This window comes from Phalacrocorax aristotelis, chromosome 19, assembly GCF_949628215.1.
Source record: "Phalacrocorax aristotelis chromosome 19, bGulAri2.1, whole genome shotgun sequence".
Classification (NCBI taxonomy): Eukaryota; Metazoa; Chordata; class Aves; order Suliformes; family Phalacrocoracidae; genus Phalacrocorax; species Phalacrocorax aristotelis.
The window spans coordinates 4712117-4735509 of NC_134294.1; the positions used below are offsets into that span (position 1 = coordinate 4712117).

Here is a 23393-nt window from a genome sequence, read left to right on the forward strand (position 1 = left end):
CAAAATTGTCCATATTGATAAACAACACTGAATATTCAAATTGAACTACTAAATCAATTGAATGATGGCGGTTTCCATGTGCAAACAGTCTTAATTGCTAACCAAAAGAGTTTGCTGTCTATCTTTGTATTTGTACATTTTACAGCCCTGAGTAATGAGGCGTCAACCTCAGCGATTTTTCCATTTTATCAGCAGGACAGAGATATAACACAAATTACTCCAGTTTACATGCCTTTGCACATACAGCTGCTCAGTCACTTGGTTGGAGAATCATAAAGATCTTAGGCTGAATTTGGTACAACTTTTATTTCCACTAGATCCTCAACAGCCAGCGTCTGTGTTGGTATGACAAGCACACAGCAACTCACCCCCCACCGCTTTTAAACAGGAATTTCAGTCTTATCCAGACTGCCTGGGAGTTCCTTCACCAAACTGCCTCTGCTGTAAGCCTGTTGTGCACCACCACAAAGATGTTAAGTCCAGCTTTCCCCTGACACCAAGAGGAATAAATCAAACAAAAGCAGCCATAAAGCACCTGTGGTGCCGGTGGGGGCTCAGCGAGATGACAACTTTGCACCAAGTTTCCCATTTTATTTCCTTGTTACCTGCAACAGGAAAAACCTCAACCTCTCATTTCCTTCCTCCTACCCACTTTCTGTTTAGTGTTTTCAGTGAGTGGTATAAATTATCTACAGTAAGGAGCCAGATTTTCAATTTGCTCTTTTTCAAAAGGCCACGGGTAGAAAGACACAGAGCAAAGTCTCCTGGATAAAATGGGAAAACGACAGGCATAAGGAGAGGGCAGTAACAGACACATAGTTAGCAGAGCTCCCAGGCACGATGCTGGGATGCCTGCAGGAAGAAACCAGGGGCAAACCAATGTGAAAAAGGAGATGGATTGTGCCACTGAGTTCATGCACAACTTTGGGAAGGCAAGGTTTTCAGGATTAGGCTTGGAAATTTAATGGAAAAAGCTTAGTGAAATCTGTGCAGCCTCTCTCCATAAAGCACCAGCTTCATCGGTATGTGCCACTACGTACAGCACGGTACTGTTGCCAAAGCACACGCCAAGCCACACTGCTTTGCGTGACTTGGAGAACGAAGTGATCTGGAGTTCCCATCGGAGATACCAAGAAACATGGAAACCACTTGAAAACATAGACCAAATACAGCCATTTGCTAGAATACCACAAGAGGGTTTCCAATGACCTGACCATAAAAATCCTACTTCTAGAAGGAAAAGTTTTGAAAGAACTAGCAACAAGAAACAAGGCACCAGAAGAGAGAACTATTCAATTTATGTTAGTGTCAACAAAGAGTCTCTCTTTACCATCCCATTTAAAACTGCTATATTCTCAGCCAAAGAACAGCGCTCTCATGGTACGATAGGGAAACAGCAAGAAACTTTGCTTGTTTTCCTCTGAGGGGTCAGAAGTGCCAGGTCTTGAGCTAGATGTTTCAGTGGGTTCAACACTGTCCAAAGAGTTTATGGGCACCGAACTGCCTGTAGCACGACGCCTGCCATGCTTTGCGCGCTGGGCAATCCCAGCATTGTTCCTACAGCACAGATGCATGGGGCTTGCAAAACAGCAAACTGTATCAGCAGCTGATCCCGGGCTACGCAGGCTGGAGAAGAGTGAGGGCGAAAGTAAAACCTGACTGACGATGCCTCTTGTTGTGGTTATCTGCTTGCTACATGCGTGGCTCACCAGTCAGATGCCTGACAGGTTAACAAGCCTGCTGCAGACGTATGGCCCAACACCCCAGTGAACCCCTAATGGCAGCATTTCCTGCCTGCTTCTGTGCTGACCACACACCACCCACCTGCTCATCCGTCAGGTTCCTTTGGGACACTCTGGGGAGCCAAAACGCTCACTCAACTCTCTAAAGACAAGTTTGCAAAGAAAAGGGGCCTTTAAAGGCATTTCCTTCCCACCCCCAAAAGCCCCCAACAAAAATATATCTATCTACTACACATGTGATTCCTTCTGTGGCAAAAGCAAAAGAAATTCACAAGCCGTTTGACACTAAAAATATACCCTTCCTCCTCCCCAGACTTCTCTTTTTAAAGAAGCATTTCTCTTTCTGCACTGTTTCCCAGCCTGTCACACTTGTCTTTTTTACTAGCTCCCACCCTGGAGCCAGATGAATGCCCTCTCAAAACACCGAGCTCCTGATGATGCCATATGGGCTTTTAATGTCATGCCATTACAACCCGAGCCACAGCACCCACTTACAGACCATTCAGTGCTAACAGGTCATGCCCTGACTGTTGCCCCATGCTCATTATTTATTTACCATTCTTCTCTTCCTTTCAATGCTTCATTGATTGCTGCTGTTTACTCCCGTGCACTCTCCTGTGCATTCCCTGTGTTGGGAGGTCATATGCAGGAGGTTAGCACTACTTTCTGCTCCTGAAACACCAGACAGTCTTTTCCCTGTGGTCACATAAATATCCGCATAGCAAACTTTAAGACTGGAGTAGCTCCCTCGGGTTAACAAGTGACAAAAACCAAACCAACCAACCCCTCAAAACCCACACCTGATCTTTTTCTTTTTTCACTGCTGAATCGGAACCAGCAAAAGTCCACAGAGGTTGGGAATGTATTTTGCCAAGAGGAGAGATGCACAAGTACACGCGTCTGATCTCATTTACCAGAACGGCTGAGCTCTTGTCCCTCATGGCTCCTGTCCTTACTGACCCTTTGTCTCCCCTTATCTCCGATAACAGACACCCCCAGCACGTTTGGCGATAACAGATTACTTAGCACTGGGAATTGTTCAATCCAGAGCATCACAGCATTTTCCCGTACTCTTCTTCCTAAGCCTCTTTTATGGGGTCCAGCTGACTAAAGGAGGGAAGGCAGCTGAAAGTCTACTCAATTTACAAAACACAGCATGTGAAATCCTGCTGTGTTGTGAAAAAAGTAAGGATGAGGACATCTCACAGACTTGCGCAGGAAAGAGCTCAGAGAGCAGTCTTCCCCTTCAGGCACTTCAGAGATAGCAAAATGCCTAGCCCTGGGACGGTCAAACCTTGATTAATTTTTTATCACTTTCTAGATGGTCAGTGTTTGCAGCTCATCAAGGGACGGTTGTGCCTGCTACCTTGGCTGCACTTTGGAGACCTTTGTAGCTACAAGGTGGCACGGGTAAACACGTGTCCTGGCAGTTCTGCCCACATGTGAATTAGTAAAGACTGAATGAGCCCAGTAAACAGTGCTCTCATCATCTGGGTCCAGAGGAAAGCAGTCTTCCTCCATGCTGGCAGAATCAGAAGACGACAGTGACTGAATTGTCCAGCAGTACTCCCCGCTTACTCCCTTGGGATCAGCCTTATAGCAGAAAATTAAAATCAGTCACACTGCTTCTCTTATGTTGCAAAAAATAGAGGAAGCGGCCATAAAAAAAAGGCAGCATAACTGATTCTGAAAACAATGTTTTTCTCCTCTCTGAATGAGGAGTCAGCAGCTCTGATTGCATGTGTACAAATTCCCCCAAAGTTTCCCTGAAACTTTCCATTACAGAGAGGCAAATGAGCTCTAGTAAAGACAGCCATTAAGTTTATGCTCATACTTGTTTATTTACTTCAATAAAGATATCTGTTAGATCTTATCACGGGTGACTGTATCACCCACTACTACGTATGTGTAGTTGACTCTCCCTGAAGGAGAGGAGCACATCAGCAGTTCTACATATTGCAAATGCTCAGAAGGCATCTGGTTGTAGTGGGGTTTACCCCTGCAGTGCTTTCCTCCCCTCTTTAACTGGTTGCCTTAAGTGAAGAGCAATGTTCTGCTGGGAGGACTGGGAGCTGCCAAATGACAGGCTGGTTTTTTCTTTAATGTACAAGACAATGGCAGCTTTTATGCTATCTGTGCACATCGCACAGGTTTACAACAAAAAAATCTGCTTAGGTAATATAGAAAAGGATCTCTGCAAGAAATTGCAGAGAGTCAGGTGAGAGACCGTTCAGTTGCAGCTCTCCGGGAGGAGAGAGCATCTGCTACAATCTAGACAGAGGTCCCTGGAAGACATGTTGTGAGAAATCCAGGAGGACAACGACCCTAGGAATTAATCTGGAAGACATGATTTCACGGTGATGCCTGTTCACCAGTGACAAAGTTACATTCAGCACCCACTCACTTTTAAATCTTATTTACTACATCCTTCTCTCACAGTAGACAGCTCTGCGGACAAATCAGAGACCACAGCGTTACAGTGCAAGAGTCATTCATATGCTTGCTGGTGGCTCTGGAGGCAACTGTAAAGAGAAGGAGAAAACTGAAGCCTAATAGAAGCCTGTTCCTGTCATTTGGGAACCTGGACTAACCAGCATTCTGGCCAGTTCCTTTACAGCCCTGGTACCAATTCATACATGGAAAAGCCAGGCAATTTTTCTCAGCAAACATTTGCACAAGCTGTTCTTGCCGCTCCTTATATCACTGGCCACATCTGGTACCACTGGTAACATCTGTTGAAAAGCCACAAAAACAGCGTTTAATTTGCAGAAGCCTTTGATAGAAGCCAAGAGTGGGCAACTTAAATGAGGAGATGTCCTCTCCCTCCTTGCCCAGCTCTACTGTGCATGCAAAGCTCATACATTAATTTTTCATCTCTCTCCCAAGCCGCTGATTAAAGGGGCGCCATACCCACGTCCCCTTCCTTTCCATCTCCAGTGAACTCCTATCTTTCCACGCTTTGGCAGCTGTTTTTCTCCTTCCTCCTGCCCATTTGCCTGCTGTTGTCTTGCTAATTATTGTTACAAGGCTCAATAATTGGTGCAATCTTTCCCATTTTTCATCCTCCTACAGTACTGCCTGGCAAGCAAGGAACTCTGCGAGCAGCTGTGCTCCGTTGGCTGCCCACCCGCCTCCTGCCGAGGGGAACCGCTGCCAGAACAAGACTTTGCAACCTAATCCTCTGTTTACCTTTCTCTGGACTCTGCAACTGTTATCCACAGAAGCAGCTTTTGAAGTCACTTAGCAACATGTTAGCGAACCAAGGGTCTGATGTCGCCAATAAAAACAGCATCTTGGAAACACCCATTTGTGTCACGCCTTGAACCGAAGTTACCTGCAGCCATCTAGCCCAATTCCTCAAAAATTTTTCCTTCTAGAGAATTTATCTCTTGACTCACTGGCTGACAAGCAAGAACACTGTGATTTCAGATTAAAAATAATCTCCCGTTCTGCAACAATCATTGCCCTGAAGCGCGTGGCATTGAACAAGAGCACAGATCAGATACTACAGTGAACACGATACTGGTCCTCTGTGGTAGAGCAGCTCCCTCAACCCTACAAGTTACTCATCTACTGAAAGCAAATTATGGATTTAACTAGAGTGAGTAGATATTCACTTATATTAAGTCTGTGGGAGGCTGGAAAAAATGTTTTCAAACAACACTGTTAACAAGTGCTGTTCAGGAGAGGACTCTGCTATAGGTTTGACTCAAGCAGGACACCTCCTGGTGCAGCTCCCTCATCCCAATGATACCGTAAAAATAGCTTTCTTCCCGTTTGGCCTTTTACTGATGATCAAACAGACCATTTCTCCCTCTCAAAACAGAGGGGAGAAAACATAGCAGTAAATACGGGAATTACACTGACAACAGTTCCTAATGCGACTTCTTTGTTTTCTGTGAACGCTATCAGGCATCTGAAAAACAGAAGCCACAGCTCTTAAGAATTTTCAGTTCTTTGCAAACCATTAGCAAAGGCTGCCTGGCTCAGTGTTTGGGAATGACTTCTCTGAGCAGTTTGCTGTCGTCCAGCCAGCGGCCCGACATCATGGAAAGGTAGGGCAACTCATAACTTGCACTTCAAATTAGATGCTTGCTCATTTCATATTCTAAGCAAACATGGACCGCACGGGTTTGGCTTTTTGGTGTTTTTCTTTTTTTTAAAGCATAAAATCCCAAATTCTGCAGGAATCGGTACTGGTGGTTTGCCTTCCGATATTATTCTGACACTGACTACATCTGACTAATTACTGCAAGATGCCCAAGTACAGGACAAATTCTAGTTTTGTCCATTCAAGAACAGCCGAGGAAGACAACTGTCAAAGAGGAAAATTAATGGAGAGCTCTGGTGCAATCACGCAGCACTGAGCGATGCATTTCTAAGGAGCACATGCATAGCACAGCACCACCTCCTCAGAGAGCCACTTCTGTGGTACACCACGACAGGATCACACCCAGAGAAATACATAAGCACACAGTGCCTTTTCCAGAGCCTGCACCCAGACCTTTTGCAAGTGTCGCCAGAGGCTTCTTCCAGCCTACTAACCTCCACCCCCTATCCTCCTTGCTGCTTGCAGCTTGTTGTTTCAAAGAGCAGTGGTGTGAAAAAACAGGAAGCTATGCAGAGAAGAGAGAGAATACAGATTGAGGCATGAAACTGCAGCAGCAACAGCTCCCCCAACACGCACCCCACCCCCTCTTCCCTTCCCACCCCCTTACCACAGGCCACGTTCTCAGTGAGAAACGCTGTACTTGCGGGAAACTGGTTACGGAGTTGCATGGCTAGAGGGCCACCAAGGGAGGGGAAATCCAGCAGCACGAAGGGAAATGTGTCTCACTAGACTCTGCTGGTCTTGGGGGCAGGGAGGGGAAGAAGTGGGAGTGTAGCTGATGTTAAGAGAGCCAGACTAAACCCACAGGTATCAGAGATTCCTGGAGTGCCTGCTACACTTCGCTATTAACTCGAGCCCCAGCACACTCCATCCACTCCAGTGTAGTGGAAAAGGCAGGACTGCGTGCAAAGAGCTCCCATTATCGCACCCTCTTCTTTAGGAGGTTGTGCTGATGGGGATGGCTGGGAGTGACCTCTGACCATGCAGCAGCCCTGCCTCTTGCAGCCAGGTTCTGGAAATGCTGCAAGAGCAAGGCAGGTAGATCTATGTGGGGCTCTGCAGCCTCCCTGCCACGCTCAGAGAGATGCCAAACTGACTGCAACCAGCGACTGCCCTCCAGTACAGAGAATAGTGACCAAGGGACTTTGGGGAGGGGAAAACAGACTGGAGAGGATTCAGCACACCCAGAGCACCTGGGGGAACAGGAGCTGTACCTTACCTCCCTCCAGACAATCCATGAAGCATCATTTCCCATATATTCCCCTCTCAGAGCTCCCTTGTTGCTCTTGCTTTCACTGGGAATTGGGATCGCTCCTCACCTCTCCTTCTCTCCTCCTGTGTTGCTTATCCCTCGCTAAGGCAGATGGCCTTTCACCACCACTGTCAGCCACTACTTTGGGCAGACCAGATTCAAGAAGTTAAAGAAATTTTGCTGCAGCTCTTGTAGGCCAAAGGGATTTTTGAAGGGAGACGAAAGACTGAATTGTTGCCCATTTATCCCTTTCGCAGCCTCTGCGGTAGGCCACTCACAACTATTTGCTTGCTTTTTAAAGCACTGCTCTCTCTGTAGCTTGGACAGGGTATTCTTGTCCCTTGTGCACAGGAAAAGTCCTAAAGCTCGGCTAGCTTTGGGAGGTAACACGCAACTAATTCTTGCTCTGAAGGTCCCAGAGCCAAGGAGTTAAAGGAACAGGTCAAAACAGACACTATTCCACAGGCAGCTCTGCATCTATTTTACGCTCTGAACTCCAAGGAGAACTATGTAATCCCCTTATCTCCAAGAGTTCAGATTTGCAGCTTGAAATATCTACTGAGGGCCATTTACAGACTATTTCAACTTTATCTACGACCTGCTGCATCCGAACAGCTCTTAGTATCATTTCTATGCCTATATATAACCTGTTTAAGGCATATGGATTCTGAGTCTGTCTATTGGAGAGACAGTGGATCAGGTTCTCTACAGCTCTCAGCATTCACAGCTCTCCCAACTCACCCTCTGCTGGCAACTTCTGACAGAAAAGTTACTGTTTTGCAAGAGTCTTCATTGCTCACACCTTTAGCTTTCCAAGCCTTCTACATAAGGCTGAGAGATTAAAAGGGCGGACAAGAGGAAACAACAGTTAGGGGCAAAAACACTAGCAGGGGACAGAAAGGCCAAGCAAACCCCTGACAAACAAGCAAAACACCCTGGCTTCCATTTCATGTAAAATATTTCCAACTTTATCTCTGCATGTAACCACATCTGGTTTTATGTCAACCAACTAACTGGATAAAACAAAGGAAAAGAAGCAGCGTCACAGGAATCCTGGTGACGACGAAAGCAAGGGAAAAAGACAAACACAATCCCCAGCTTGCCTCGTGCTTCTAGAGACTAATGCTCAAAATTTAAAGTGAATGCAGGTGGGATAAGCGCACAACCCGAGCCATGGCAGGTAACAGTTCACAACATGAAGCCACAAATGACCTAGCACATCTCATAGCGAGTGACAGCTCAGGATCAGTTATAGGCCATAACACATTAAGATATCAGCAGCCATCTCCCTACATTGGGTTTTGTCAGAGTTCTTTCACATCTGTACTAATTCAGCACTGTGCACAGGCAAATTGCCCTTCTTTTCTACTGTTAATAACACATTAAACCAGTTTAATTGCTAAAACTGAAAGGGGAAGGAGTGAAGAGAGATGTGAGGCAACACAATGGAAAAGAATTAAATAGTCCGATATCTACTGGCGGGAAAGGGGAATGCACTATTTACTTAGTTATTTTCAAAGCCCCTATACTGCTTGCAAATAGATATACGTGCTGTGATTCGTTTATAAAACCTATAAGAATGTTGACTGAAGGCTATAACTTGAAGAAAAATAAGCAGAGGTCATTTTCTAAATGCAGTAGCAAACCCAAGAGAAAGAGGCTTACCAACAAGACCCTCTGCTGTTAGAGGGACGCAAAACACAGGAGATCCCCCAGTAACCCACAGCAGCTAAAAAAAGCCATGCAACCCATGAACAATCCCCCTGGTTTAAATGCAGCCAACACTGAAGTCTTCTGTTCCAGACACAGAAGTAAGGCAGGGGGGAGGCGGTGAGAGCACCTGAATGACACCGAGGGGGATTCCCAGCACCCCCCTTTGTTGGCAGAGGTAGCCAGCTAGTCTTCCCAGGACCTCAGTTTTGTCTTTTTAAATAACTGATGAAGAGAGATGCTCCTATAGGCAGCGATTCAGAGCAGGGCCTTCATCTACATGCTCTGAATCATTCTTTGGAAGACACCATCTCTGCTGACAATCGAAGGAGCCTCTGGAGAAGGCAGACACCTAGAAGAGATGATTAACTCTTCTGTGGCATTCACTTCCAAGACATCCACGTAAGAGACCTAACTATTTGCTACTGGGAATGTGGCTCATTATTCAAACCTGCTCAAAACAAAAGACAAAGCAGGTGCAAAAAGGAGCATGAGAGGAGGAAGAGCAAGGCCCCTTACGATGTGGTCTGCAATTCCAATCCTGGACCGCAGACAGTTCTGCAATGTGCATCCCTACTATTCTTACAAGGAATACAATAAATTCCACCTACATCTGATTGCACCTGCCCATAGGCCCCATCACCTTAAGAAAAATTAATCAAGCCCAGCATGATGGGGGATGCTGCTGGAAGGGGGTGAGTAAGAGAAACTACTTCAGGTGAAAACAGTTGTTGAACTCATATTCCCATCTCCATTTGCAGCCTTTTAGAATCTCCTTTTGACATTGCTCCAACAGGTATTTATTGTTTCATTTTCCAGAGGGGATGGATGTGCTGAGGTCTTTAACTGAAGACCCACTTCAGCCCCACTAATAAGGATCCCTAACACTGGTGTGCTGGCACCAACGCACCACCTAGTGGCAATCACAAATGGAAAAGCTGCGGAACCAATACAGTGCTGGCAAATAAATCTCTCGTACCAACTTAAACAGGCTGCTAAAAGTAACAAAGGACCAATGTGACACATGAACCCACTGGAGACAGAAGACAAAGCTCTTAACTCTTCCGTGTGTCCCCAAAAGCATCATACACCTGTGTATTTTTTAAAAGAGCTGAACCAACGTAAAGTTCCTGCATCTGTAATCACCTTGTATAATTTAGCAATATTATTAGGATTTCTTGATGCACAGATCTCCTGCACCCATTTATTCACAAGGCACATCTTAAAATAGGATTTAACTGGATACTCAAGACTACTGTCTTGTGCTTTGCCTGATATATTGTATTCTGTTTCACAGCCTCTACTGCCTACAAGACATTCAGCATTTCATGCATCACATACAACATTTTATCCATTGCACACAGGCATTAGCATACTATTGAATTTCTTTTTGCCTGCCTTATGATTCCACCACACAGCTACTGTGCAAGCAGAGCCTCACAGTTACAATAAAGCTTATAGGAGTTCTACCCTGATGAAAGGAATAGTTTAATTAACGTTTATTTCTCTGTTAATTTTGCAGAAGCAACTAGCATATATACGTAGCCACATACATTTCCCTACTACTCGTGTGAATGTATACACCAGGTGTTGGACAGGGATAGTCTTTACTGTAGTACTGCCACTACCCCTTCACACCTTTGACACTTAATCCTAAGCAATCTGTCTTTTCAACAACAAGTGGTGCTCAAAGATCAGGAAAGAAAATTTATCTTAGGACTTGGAAGTCCAGTTTCTAACACACAGTATTATCTTTCAGGATTTAGCCCCATCCATATCTACTTCTTGTTCTTCAGAAACCTAACACATAAACAGAGCTCTTACGATGTATTTGTAATTACATAAAGCTTGAAATGTCACTTCCAGAGTGCCTATTGCAGCTGTTGAATAAAACAAAGGCTTATGTACTGACCCATATTTTCCTCTTCCAGATGCTAAACATTTTTTGGATAGAAATACCAGAGGCCTGAATGCTGTAGCTGTGAAGACTAATACACAGAAGTCTGTAGTAAGCTACAGTTATAATCAAATACATCCAGAAAAGATAAAAACTAGAACTGCTTTAGGAAATCCTGAAAGACTTAAAAACCTCAAACCAACAACAAACCAAAAAACCCATCCCCAAACACCAAGAACATGCCCCTCCCCCAACCCCTTGAAAATCCAAAGTTAATTGGGAAGATCACTCATTTACTCAGAGAATCACACACAAAGATGAAGGATAAGACAGTCTTTGCAGGATTTCAAACATGCCAAAGACAGCAAAGACAGGATTAAATATAAATTACCTGTTCCCAAATTTAAGTGCAACTGAAGAATTCCAAACAAGCACTTCTGAATGCTTGCTATTCGGAAATCTTGAGGGTATCATGTGTCCAGGACCCAAAATCTCTAGTTTTGAAAACCTTGGACCAGATGTAGCTAACAATTTCCACTGTGCTCATCATTTGTTGTGTGAGAATGGATGCCTCACACACTACAGTCACAGTCATCTGAAAGTTAAAACAGGAAATAACAACAACCAAAAAAAAAAAAAGCCAGAAAAACACAATTAAGTCCACTTTCGAGAATGAGATGCTTATTTCTTGCTACATGCAAGATTACATGAGCTGGGCAACATGTGCAGTAAAGTGCCTGAATAGCTGTAAATAGAAACCATCTTTTTGTTCTGCCTATCTCAGCTGGGTCCTGGCCCAGGCCTGAAACCTGTAGCTGCTACCGTAACACGCACTTTGTAAAAACTGGCAACAAATACCTCCCTCTGAACCCATGCAAAGGCACCGCTGCCAAGTGCCTCATGAGCTATGGGCACACAGACTCTCAGAATACCACCTGGACTGCTGTCTTCGGCCTGTAAAATTAACTATATACAATCCTTGTTTTCAATGGAAATAACGGGGGCAGAAGCGATCTTCACTTAAAGGCAGATAAAAATACCCCTACCTATGCATTTGGTGGGACTACACACAAGACAGGACCCACAACGGGGAAGGCAGAGAGCTCCCCTCATGCGACCCAGTGTGAGGGTGCCAAGTCACAAAATAGGCTGCTACGCAAAGAAGAACTTGCAGTCGCTTACCCCAGTCCATCTCCTGCCAGAAACCTGCTGGGGTCGCAGGCAGCTCTGCTCCAAAAGCAATCCCTGGTTCAAGTCTGGTTTCCACGCGGAGGTACGCACCTTGCAGAAACCAAGAGACAGCACAGACCCATGGGCTCAGGCTGGTGCGGGTCAGACCTCTTGGCCCCACCACAGCTCACTGAGTCCAGCAGCGCCTGCAGAGAAGGTTCTGGCTCTCATTAGCACAGACAAGATGCAGCCGTGTGTGTTCCCAGGTGTCTGGGCAGGCTGAGGGGAGGGCACCGCACCCCCCAGCTGACCCTGGACCTCTGGGTAACACGATGTTACCTGAGAAAAATCCTTAACTGGCCCTTCAGAAACTGGAGCAGCTGTTGCCCCTCTGCAAGTATTCCACATTTAAAAAAACAGAGAAGCCTTCTCAAAAAGCCCTCTCTTGGGCCCCGGCTTTGCAGCTTGCACTGGGCATGACTCGCAGCCTTTACTGCATTTGTGCAGAAGGGCACAATTAGCCCAATTAAGATGACTTAGTGACTGAGAGACCCTGCTGAGAGCCTGCAGCCCACAGGTGACAGAAAACCAGTAAAAAGCACCAGGAGCAGCATACAGAAATCCTTACGCACATAACCAACCTCCTGCACCACTTGTCACCTCCCCAAAGGAATTGGGATGGATGGAGCCCAACTCTTGGCAAAAACACGGGAAGTTGAGACTAGAAAGGAGAAGTACAGGTGTCTGGCTTAAACTGAGCCTGGGAAAGGCAGGTATTTCCCTAAGTGTATGATTGTTTATGGGTTTTTTTTCACTGTACCTAAACCAGTGACGAGAAGTTATACTAACTGGCAATAAATTCAATGATGTTAAAGTTCCCTGAGTCAAGACTCTCTTGCCTGCAACAGGGCCACGGCCCACCAAGGCATTTCCAAGAAGACCCCATGCACTGGACCTTTACCTGGGAAAGAGAACATCAGAAAATCCCTTTCTTTGTGAGGATGGGGTGTGATGGAGCCAGAGAGTGAGGGTGCCCGTCCCAGTGGCCCTACAGCTACAGCCATAGAGAAACCCCTGAGAAAGCGTCCTCCAAGACTCGATTCCCTTCCACTTCTAGCTCTGGAGATCCACGTATGAAAGTGCAGGCACACAGGCACACAAAAGCAGACACTTTCACTCTTCACAAGTTATGTACACAACAGAGTAGAAAGGAGTTACTACCAGGGTCCAGGTCGGTCTTACTAAGGCTGGCCACACCATGCTCCGAAAGCACAATGGCAGGATTAGTTTACACGCAAGCAATTAGTCTATGCCTGAAGGCATGATGAGTCCACACATGAGCTAAAAGTTCAGACATAAGCACACAACCGGTTTGTGCATGAGGGCAAAGTCAGTTTATGCACGAGCAAATAATTATTTAATACCTGGGCAAACAGTGAGTTAATGCATGAGTGCACAGTAAATTTAACATGTGACTGGACAGCTGCCCTCTTTACACGTTACCTACAATGGAACAGGAAGAAGAAATATCAAAAGAAGAAATACTGGGTGTATTTGTACTAACACCAGCTATACCATGCCCTGAAGGCAATTCTGTTTGAACCAAAACAATTACGCAAGAACACAGATTGATTTCTTCTTTGTATGCACACATCCATTCATTATTTTAGAATAAAATGGGAATCCTTTAGAAGAAAACAATCATTACTCTTTCAAGCTCCAAAGAAAAGGTCTGTTTTACGGAAAAGACCATTATTGGCTGAAACATCATCAGATTTAGTAACCTGAGTATGGTGCTTAGCTGATAAAGTGACCCGTGAGAATCACACAAAAAGAAACTCAGACTTTCAGAAACTCCTCCTATTTCCATAGCTTTGTGCACAGTGGAATTAACGGGAGTGCAGAGGTCAAACTTATACCCTAAATTCAGCAACCATAGTTTCACATCCATGTATTATTCACATATGCTCTAAACCACAGCAGGGACTTAAAACCTCTGCCAAAACAGAACAGAACCATATATTATTTAAGACAAAAAACCTAGAAGAATTTGTTTCAGTTACATACAGACTTACCAGCAGCTTCAAAATGCAACAATTCTTACATACTTGCATTCTACCTTGGGCACTGACTGGTTTTATAACTAAAGTTCAAGTAAAGGTCAAAGTATAGCAAGTGGTTTAGTGGTCAAGATTACTAGGAGCTACATGAAAAAGGACACCAAAAGAAAAGAAAAAGCAACCTGAAAGATCATAAAACTGCAGCATCTTGAATACACTGGCATCCCGTAAGGACAACTGTAGTTGTTGCCCAGCTAAATCTAACAGTATTTCCAGCATTGTTTAGATCATATTGCTAGAATTTAAAGTCGACATTCAGAATCACTTTTTAAGTATAAACAAGTATAAAGTAACAACTATAAAACCGGACTTAAGTTGCACCTTCTTCCACGGATCATCAAGAAAGCATCAAAACAGTTTAAGTACTTTCTGAAACCACAACTCTTAGGAAGTACTGTTTATTACAGAAGTCATAAAATATAACATACAACAAGTGCTGCTCTTCATGTAACAGTATTTGGACTCTCCTCTCCCTTAAACTTAAATCACAGCTCTTATTAGCATTTTTTGTCTCTAAACCCTTACTCAGAGGGAAAAGCATAAAGTACTCCCTCTGAAATTAAAAGGGGAAGAGACCCTTACATAGTAATTACAGCATCATTCCTAAGAAACGTATTAACAATGAACATATGTAACAAGCAACAATATAAAATCACCCTTTGCTCTACGAAAAATCCCAGAGATTCACTTTAAATACAAACCCACAAGATTCCCAGAACGACTCCAAAGATCGTTGGCGTTTGTGTTTTGTTGTTGGGTTCCCCCCCCCTCCAAAACCCAAACAAACAAAAAATGCGTATACCGCTGTTTCATAAACCTTGAAAGAAAAGCTCCACAACGAGTTTAAGGCCACTTGAAAAAATAATTTCCCTGCACAAACCAAGTTTCGCTTTTGCAAGGACTAGCATCTACAGGACTTTTCACGTACTTTCAGATTCGAGAAGACACAAGGTTCGCTTGCTCCAGGTCTGCGGCTGCCTTTCAGGCTTGCCTGAAGGTTCAAACAACAAACTCATAACCCCCGTCCCCCAGTCCCCAAATCCAAACCGATACAGCAGCGCAGAACCCCAGCTCGCAGCCCAGAAGAGAGAAGCAAGGTTTGCGCATCTTAGTCACTGCAACAGGGACTTCTCAGCCCAATCTTCCTTCAGGCGTCTCCCAACAGCTGAGCGGTTTTAAGTCGCTTTCTCAGAAATCCAGTCCAGACGCAGAAGCACCCCGAAACCCGCCACAGAAGCCGACTCGAGCTCTGCCGAGCAGAAAAGCGCCCGTCCCACGGCAGCGCCGCTCCCGTCGGGGGCTTCATTTAAAGGAGGAGGGCGGCCTGGCCGCCGGCTCGCAGGTGGCCCCGAGGTGCTCCGGCGCGGCCGGGCGCAGAGCCGCCCCGGCCCCGCCGCCCCCGGGGAGCGCCCAGGCGGGCAGCCCCTGCGGCGGCCCCGGGAAGCCGGGCGGGCCCCAGCCGGGCAATTCGGGCCAGCGGCACCCCCGGTGCAGCGGCAGGGCCAGCGCCGCGCAGGGGCCGTGCGGGCAGGCGGGGGGCGGCGGCGGCCAGGGCGCGGCGGGGGGCGGCGGCGGTGGAGGCGGGGGCGGGGGAGCGCGGCGCGGGCGGCGGCGGCGGCGGCGGCTGTAGTCGCCCCCCGGGAACATGTCCTGGAAAGCGGGGTCTAGCACCCACTCGCCGCCGCGGGGAGCGGCGGGGCCGCCGCGGCGGGGCAGGCGGCGGAAGCAGGGGTTGAGGCTGAGGTTGTGGCGGACGCTGTTCTGCCAGCCCTTGGGGCCGCCGCGGTAGTAGGGGAAGCGCCCCGCGATGTAGGCGTAAATCCCGCTGAGGGGCAGCCGCTGCTCCGGGCTGGCTCGGATGGCCATGGCGATCAGAGCCACGTAGGAGTAGGGCGGCTTCTGTAGAGCCTCCGCCGCCCCCGGGCCGCCCTCCGCCGCCCGCGGCTCCTCGGGCTCCGCTTCCCCCATGGTCCCCCCGCTGCCGGCCCCGCCGCTGCCCCTCTAAACCCTCTCTCCCCCCCCCCCCCCCCCCCCCGCCCCCCCGGTGACTGTTCGGGGTCGCGGGCGGGTCAGGACGTCGCTTTCGGTTCGCAAACCCAAATAACGAGGAGCGGGTCAAAGGCGGCGCCGGGACCCCCCCCCCCTCCCCTCGCCGGGAGCCGCGGGGAGGGAGGGGAGCGGGCCCGCCGGCCCCGGGCACGACGCCGGGGAGGGGGGGGAGCCCAGTTTGAGAGCTTAAAGGGCGTCCCCGGCAAAGTTTAGCGCAGAACTGTAGGTTACCTGTGGTAAAACCCAGCCGAAATCATGGATTCTTACCGTCTCGGCGCGACGAGGCGCTCGGCTGCACGCCCGCTACTTCCAGACGCAAACGCACCTGGCAGTCAGGGCCCCCGCCCCGCCGGTACCCCAGCATCATGGCCGCGAGGGGAAGTGTTTGCTGAGCTGATCCTCGCAGGTACCGAGGGGGAACGGAACGGCGGAGGAGCAGAGCTCCCTGCTGCAGCTATCGGGGGTTTCTCGGCATCGCATTCGTGCAAGCGCTACAATTCACCCAGTGCTTCAAAATACGTCCGTATAAAGAATTACTAGTGGGACGATGCATGCCTGCCTTTGCCAGTAAGTTAATTAAAACACACGTTCTCCTTTGAAATTTCTTTGATCACCCTTGATTAACTAAAAAAACAAAAACCGAACTCAGACCATCTACAACCCTTAATTAAAGAAAAAATCGTGACTCACTATTCTGGAAGGAATCAGCTCCTCTTTTCCAAAAGTTGTACAGAGCTAAGAAACAGAAGGAAAACATCGATGACTATCAGGCTGTTCGCAGTTTACAAAAACTACCAACAGTAGCTCGACAGTGGCGGGTCAAAGCATGCTGTCACGCCTCATTTTAAAAACACTGCACAGGTCTTTGTTCAGGAAACTTTCATTGGGCTAGGCGGAAATATTTTAATTATTAAAAATGAAACACCCCTACTGGTTATAACAGATCTGCCAACAGCAGAAGGAAGCTCTTTGATGGAGCACAGGAAGACTCACCTGTATGACCACAGCTTAGCTCTTTTTCTGCCAGCCCTGTGAGAAAGAAAGTAAATAGAACGGTACTGTTGAAAATTAAAACAGGTTGCAGAACCAAACACCACGTCCCCACCACTGGAGGAAGGGTGGGGGAATGAAAAGTATCTGAGAAGTGCATCCCCTTGTGCACAGCAACACACAGACCTTCTCCAGGTGTTTAAAGATATGACAGAATACATTGCCAGGTCTTAACACAAGTTAGCAGTGCATTTTAACAAAGTAAAATATGAGTCCTAAAAGTATAAATGGAGGAAAACTAGAGACTTTGAAGCCTGTGCTAAGAAAGCCTATGTCTAAAAGCTTCTGTCACCTGCCTCTTAATTTACATTACAAAATAAAAACATAAAGACTATTAAATAACACATAAAAGCAAGATCTTAGAAAGACTCTCAGCCCCCATCTCACAGAGGAGAAAAATCCCACAAGTGCGCAATGAACACAGATTATACGGTGTGCCTATAACCAGACCACGCTGACACTCTGTGACTGTGTGTATCTTGGGACGAATTCTGGGGCTTCACTGAACATCCCTTGCATGTACCCAGTCCCTACCCATCCTCATGGCTTTCTTGCTGACATATGTGTGTTTGGAAGATGGCTGGATCAGGACCAAAGCACCTGCGTTCAGTGCCTCCCTTACACCCCTCCTCCCTTGCTTACCAAAGTACTGAAAATCCAGACGAAATGAACTAGTGCCGGTGTTACCGCGCGACCCTGTGGTCATCAGCTGGGGTCAGGGTTCTCTGGGAACAGGTACGTCAGTGACAGCCCCTATCCCAGAGGAGTTTGAGACAGCAAGGTACCTATGGGGTGCAGCTGCATCCGGGCAGAAATTCAGAACATCAGTTAATGACAGGAGGTGATCTCCCTTTTCATTGATGGAAAGCCTTCAAAGCATAACGAAGTACTTCCCTCTTCCACTTCCATCTCCAAGTCACCGTCATGAACTTCTCCTTGCTTTGGGGAAGCTCACAAAGCTTTGTGCTTTCTCTTAGTTCTTGCTAGCTTTAAAAGAGCGAAGAGATCAAAGTTAATTTGACCAGACACACATACACAAGCATAAATACTGTCTCCCTTTCCCCCCAAGATATTCAGTTCCCCAAGAAACAGAATCACACTAAGGTGAAAACTTATTCGTTTTTATTTTTTAAAGAAAAATATTCCTCTTTAAACACAGAGCTTGAACTAAAAATGTCTGAGAAACAGCTTCTCCTCCCTTGGGGCATGTTTAACTAAACTGTACAGTGTTAGAGCTCCTCAAACAAGTATATACACACGACATACAGTATTTCTTTCACAGGAAATAAGGTTTAGGACTCAAAATTGTCCTCCTCACCCTCTCTAGATACCCATCCAAAAGTACTCTGTCCCCTACTCCCACCACAGGACACAGTGATGATAATTTCTGGATGTAAAGTATATTTTAAAAAAAGAAAAAAAGTATTGGCCAAATGGGCCTTTTCTAGCTTTCTAACAAATGTCTGTGAGAGAGGTTAAGACCACGGTTATTTCCAGGAATGGTGCTTGGAAGGAAAAAAACACAGCAGCATCCACAGACAACACAAGTCCTTGATTCCAGCTGCCCTGTTTTACGGAACCCAGTCAGTTCAGCAGTGTTTTACAGGTGTTCCCACTGCCCAAGAAGAGGGAGTGGGAATAAAATATTCACAGGTCAAATTTGTTGCTTGAGCGGAAAGCGTAAAATTCAGTGAATCTGGCTACATGTACAGCAATGAGGTTTTGGGTTTTTTTTACCCCAGTGCCACAGTGACCAATTTAATGTCTAAGATTTTATCTAAAAATCTTCAGAACTTCAGAAGTCAGCAACTCATTCTACAAATTCTTTCTATCCTATCAAATAGATATGTGCATAATATTTGTCACATCTGCCAAACTACCCAGACTGAGGAACTGGAACCAGACTCTAGAATCCATATTCTTCCTAGTTTGGAACAGCAAAATCATCAAAAGTCTCTGCAAGGTCTCAGAACATGGCTAGCAAGCTCATATCCAAAGAAAAAGTACCTGGGCATTTTCAAGGGAAGGCAGGTAATGGAAAAGGTCTGGAAATGGAGCTCATTTATATCCCACAGGATAATCATTAATTGTTGTTATTAAGTAATGCTCAAATTTTTATCAGAACCATTTGTAAAGATCTTTTCCACTCCACACACCCCAACAGTTTTTACAGTAGGAAAAATATTAGAAAAATAAAATCTCACCCCTGAACAACACTGTATGAAGATCAACATCAGTCACAAAGATTTTTACAGGGGGACCAGATAATCTTTCGTTTCCTCCAAACCAGCTACATACAGAAAACAGCAGCAAGATAGACACAGTACCTAAGAGCTAGATTAAGGCCAACAATATGAAGACAAACATGGGCTCAGATCTTTTGAAATGAAGAAACCCTCCAAATGTTTTTATACATATGCATGCACACGCGCGCGCGCACACGTACACCCGTGTGTACTAGTCAAGCGAAGGCTTCACAACCGTGAAAGCACCACTGGAGAGTGTTCTAGCACCAGAATGAAAAAGTTGGTTGCCTTCCCTCTTCAGCAATAAAATCCAAAGTCTTTATATTGCTTTGGACAAGGTCACCAAATACTCTTCCGAGAACAGTTTCAGTGAGCAGATTCAGAAGTGTAATGACAGATTAAAGTGTTCCTGTTCTGGAATATGGGCAAGAAGAGGTGTGTTGAGAGGCTGCAGCTCCTTGGTTGCTGGAAAGGAGGAAAAATTTGTATTGCAATCTGGTAGAGACAGAGACCAGCCTGGACTCCAGGTGAGTGCGATGGTAAAGCTCAGCGCAGACTGGGAGGTGAAAGTGGAAAGTTTGCATACGTGAAGTCACAGTGCACATCTGTTGGCATAATAAAGACAAGGAAACCCACAGTATTCGCTGGCAGGTTTGTCTCTGCATAGGAGGCCCCTGGGTATGCTGGAAGTCAGGACAAGGATCCATCAATGGGATGTCACACACTGCACCAGGACATCATCAAACTCAAACAGCAGAGGTCTAAATAGAAGCCTGTAAGTTGGTCTGCTAGCATCTTGCCTATACACATGCTTAAGTGAGCCTGCAAAAGGCTATAAAAGGGACAAAAATCTCTTTACAACAAGGTTATGGGTCCGGTTTGGCTACGAGTAACAATTCATGCAAGTTACAAAAGAATTAATCATCAACCTGCAGCACATCTTTCTGCTGCGGGTCTCTATCCTGGATCTGGGCCTTTGTATAGGAGGTGCTGGCTGTGCAGCCCTTGACCAACACTCTGAAGAGGCTGAGAGGAAGATGCAGAGTCAGCAGTGACACCTCCACAGCCTCTCAGATCAGCATGTGTGAGCAGAGGTCTGTCCTCTGCCTGTGAGGAGCAGAGTAGGCAATGAACAGGCCTCACTAACAAGGGAGGATGGGGAGGAGCAGCTGGAAGTGGGCTGCTAAAACAGTGCAGGAAGAAACTGGAAGGACCAAGAGTGACTTAATTTTTCAGTGCTTGAATCACCAGCAGCAAAGCCCCATTTAATCTGTCATATAGCGTGCTGATTGGAGTCTGGCTGTCAGTCACACGATGTACTCGCTAAGTGAGGCTGTGGTAGGAGCTCAGAACATGCAAGAAAAAAATAAGTGAAAGGAAGGGTGATCATCACCGCGAGGGGTGAATTTCAGGTAAAGGGCAGAGAATTATCAGCAGACATACGCTTTGTTTCTGTGCACGCCCAAGAGTACAATAGAGGGAACAGCAGCAGAACTGAAAGGGAGGAAAAAGACACAGTAAGCCCAAGACTAATTCAAGATGCACAGACAGTGGGGTGAGGGAGAGGAAAGAGAAAAGAAGTTTGAGGTAAAGGAGCCCAAAGGGAGAGACAATTGAAAAACTCTTAATAGTGTCAGTCCTGCTTCAGGAAATACATAGCTAATGTCAGTTGGCTCTTTTCATCAGGTATCCGTAACACATTGCTAAATCTTCTCTCTGCACTTGGGATTTAAGAATCAAAACATAAACATCAAGATTTTTTTTACCAAAGATGTACTAAATGATTTTGAGTATTCAGCACAATACTCTAAATGGTCCCTGAATTCTAAGCAATGCTGAAGACTCATGCAAAAGCAGAGGTCCCCAAATGATAAACTGCTTTTGAAAATCTAGGGCTAATTCCTTTGGGTTAGAAAAGAAGAATCTATCCAGAAGGTTTAATTGTCCAGAAGCAGGTTTGGCATTTGTCACTGAGAGCACCTTGGCATTTAGCTAAGTAAAAAATATCTTAAATGGTAACTTAGCAAATTCCAATATCAGATTGAGGCGTCACATTTCTGGGTAAATATATACAGTCAGACAGCTTCACGCGTAGCTTCTAATAGAATAGATTTGTGCGATTTACAGCAAGAGCTCGCTGCTTCAGTGAAAACACCAGCAGCCAGAGTTGTGAGCTGAAGCCCTTTGACTATGGTGCAAATCACACAGGGATCCTTGCTTATTACAGAATTAATTGTAACAGAATTAATGCCTCCTGGATAAAGCAGCGGGCTTCCTCTTTCTAATGCAAACAACAAAAGGATGTCTGTCTGGGATCTGTGCATACATACAGCAACAGTGCTGGCTGGAGGTATGTACAGACAGCAGTTTCTGAGAACCAGCATGACCAGAATGGCAACTGGTGAAAGCGGCCTCAGGGCACAGCCCAGGTGGAAGCACATAGACATATCAGATGCAGGAATATGACAGAGCAGCCAAGGTCACCCATGTGCTTAGGCAAGCTTAAGGCAACTAAAGGAAACTCACTGATAATTTGGAGGAGAGTGCCAAAGGGAAGAGAGAAGAGGAACTGCTGGGCAAAAAGGCTGGGAATGCTGTTACAGTAGCCAAAGCCCAGCACCAGCTACTAAGCCATCCCTCTTCTCCAGCTCAGTTGTTGTAATTCTCCTCATTTTACCAGCACCATCAGCATGAGGTTAATATGTCAGAAAGAAGAGCTGGGGATGGGTTCCTAAAAACAGCTTACACATTTTCAGGCTTGAGTCTCAGGTCAGTTCCTTTGAAAGAAAGTGCATGGGCCATTTGACCGGCTTCTTGATTTGAATTGGAGCTTTCTGGGAATTCTGCCTGCCACCTCCAGGGACAATCCTATGATATGTTCTACCTGGAAGTGACGTCAGCAGGTATCTGCGTTCCTTGTCATGACAGTTGAGCATACAGTAGTTCTTTAAAAAACAGCATGCACCAGTGGCACAGCCATTAGACACAAAACCATGGTTGAATTCTTCTTGTCTCCTCAGAAGCAGGTGGAACCAGAAAGAAAGGGAGTGTTGGCACAAATCAACGCAGACTCCGGTAGACGTAGGCTGATGTGAAGATAGCATTGAGAGTCAGACTCACGGCTAGCAGACCTCGGAGAATGGAGTTACCAAAATGACCTTAGTAGAAGAGGACAACACAAAGGAAAAAAAGAGATATTAAAGAACTGATGAGATAAATAACAGTGAACATATGTTGGGCTCCTTTCCCTCTCTTTGCCCAGCATTTTCACCATAAGCAGAAATTGCTGAAGCACTTTCCCTGTCAGGAAAGATTCCACTGCTCTCTTTGGTTCTATTTTAATCTCATTGCTCTTCTCAACACCCGCATCCCCAGCCCTTTCCTCTATCTCAGTTTAGCACTGTCAGTATTCTTCAGACAGTCCAAAGAACAGGAATAGCCTTATTAAGGTCTTAGAATAGCAGGCAGAAGATCCATTTTGCTGCTCTTATTTGATCTCAAGATCAGATCACTACTAGAGCACAGGAAAGAGCTCAGTTACTCTCATAGAAAGGCTCACACATACATCGAGCACTCACATGACTTGCACCTACCTCTCCAGCCTGCCAAATCTTCCCCTTTGGTAGTTGTGTCTACCACACAGGCAGATGAGTGTGATGAGCGATCCTCCTTTTTGATGGAATTATCACTGCAAATACTCCCTCCTTCCATAGCAGATCTCATATCTGCAAGGAGAAAAAGATAGGAAAATTCAGAAGGTGCCAGTGGAAGCCAAAAGTAGCAGAAGTTACCAGGCTAAAGCTAGATGTGAGTAATGAATGGTTGCCTGGTAAAATCATTAAAGGATTCAGGATGGGAGCTGGAAACAAAAGGCAAATTTCACTGCTGCGCAGCAGAAGTTGCCTGCATATTTGTCTCATCCACTGTCCAGATCAGCATCACTACACCCGTGGTTGAAGGAGTTATCCAAACAAAGGTGAAGGCAGTCGCAGTACTATCCCTGGGGCACCACTAAGTGAGAAAAGGGCATCTGTGTTGGCAGACAA

At 46.1% G+C, this 23393-nt stretch overlaps 3 protein-coding genes across 3 annotated transcripts in view; all 3 read right to left on the reverse strand.

Annotated features, from left to right (window-relative positions):
- Nucleotides 1–16403, reverse strand: part of PIK3CD (phosphatidylinositol-4,5-bisphosphate 3-kinase catalytic subunit delta) — a 55282-nt gene extending 38879 nt beyond the window's left edge. Inside the window, exon 1 of the mRNA XM_075113966.1 lies at nucleotides 16319–16403. The gene's annotated coding sequence lies outside the window, so the exon portion shown is untranslated. The remainder of the gene's footprint in view (nucleotides 1–16318) is intronic.
- On the reverse strand, nucleotides 14385–16028 carry LOC142066655 (forkhead box protein L2-like). The gene has a single exon (XM_075114409.1). The coding sequence runs from the start codon at nucleotides 15968–15970 to the stop codon at nucleotides 15305–15307; it is 666 nt and encodes a 221-aa protein (XP_074970510.1). The 5' UTR covers nucleotides 15971–16028; the 3' UTR covers nucleotides 14385–15304.
- A 1803-nt stretch (nucleotides 16404–18206) lies between the features above and the next one.
- Nucleotides 18207–23393, reverse strand: part of TMEM201 (transmembrane protein 201) — a 30014-nt gene continuing 24827 nt past the window's right edge. Inside the window, exons 10-11 of the mRNA XM_075113832.1 lie at nucleotides 22941–23072; nucleotides 18207–22505 (exon numbers count right to left, since the gene is read on the reverse strand). Coding sequence (XP_074969933.1) covers nucleotides 22408–22505; nucleotides 22941–23072 — 230 coding nt within the window. The 3' untranslated portion in view covers nucleotides 18207–22407. The remainder of the gene's footprint in view (nucleotides 22506–22940; nucleotides 23073–23393) is intronic.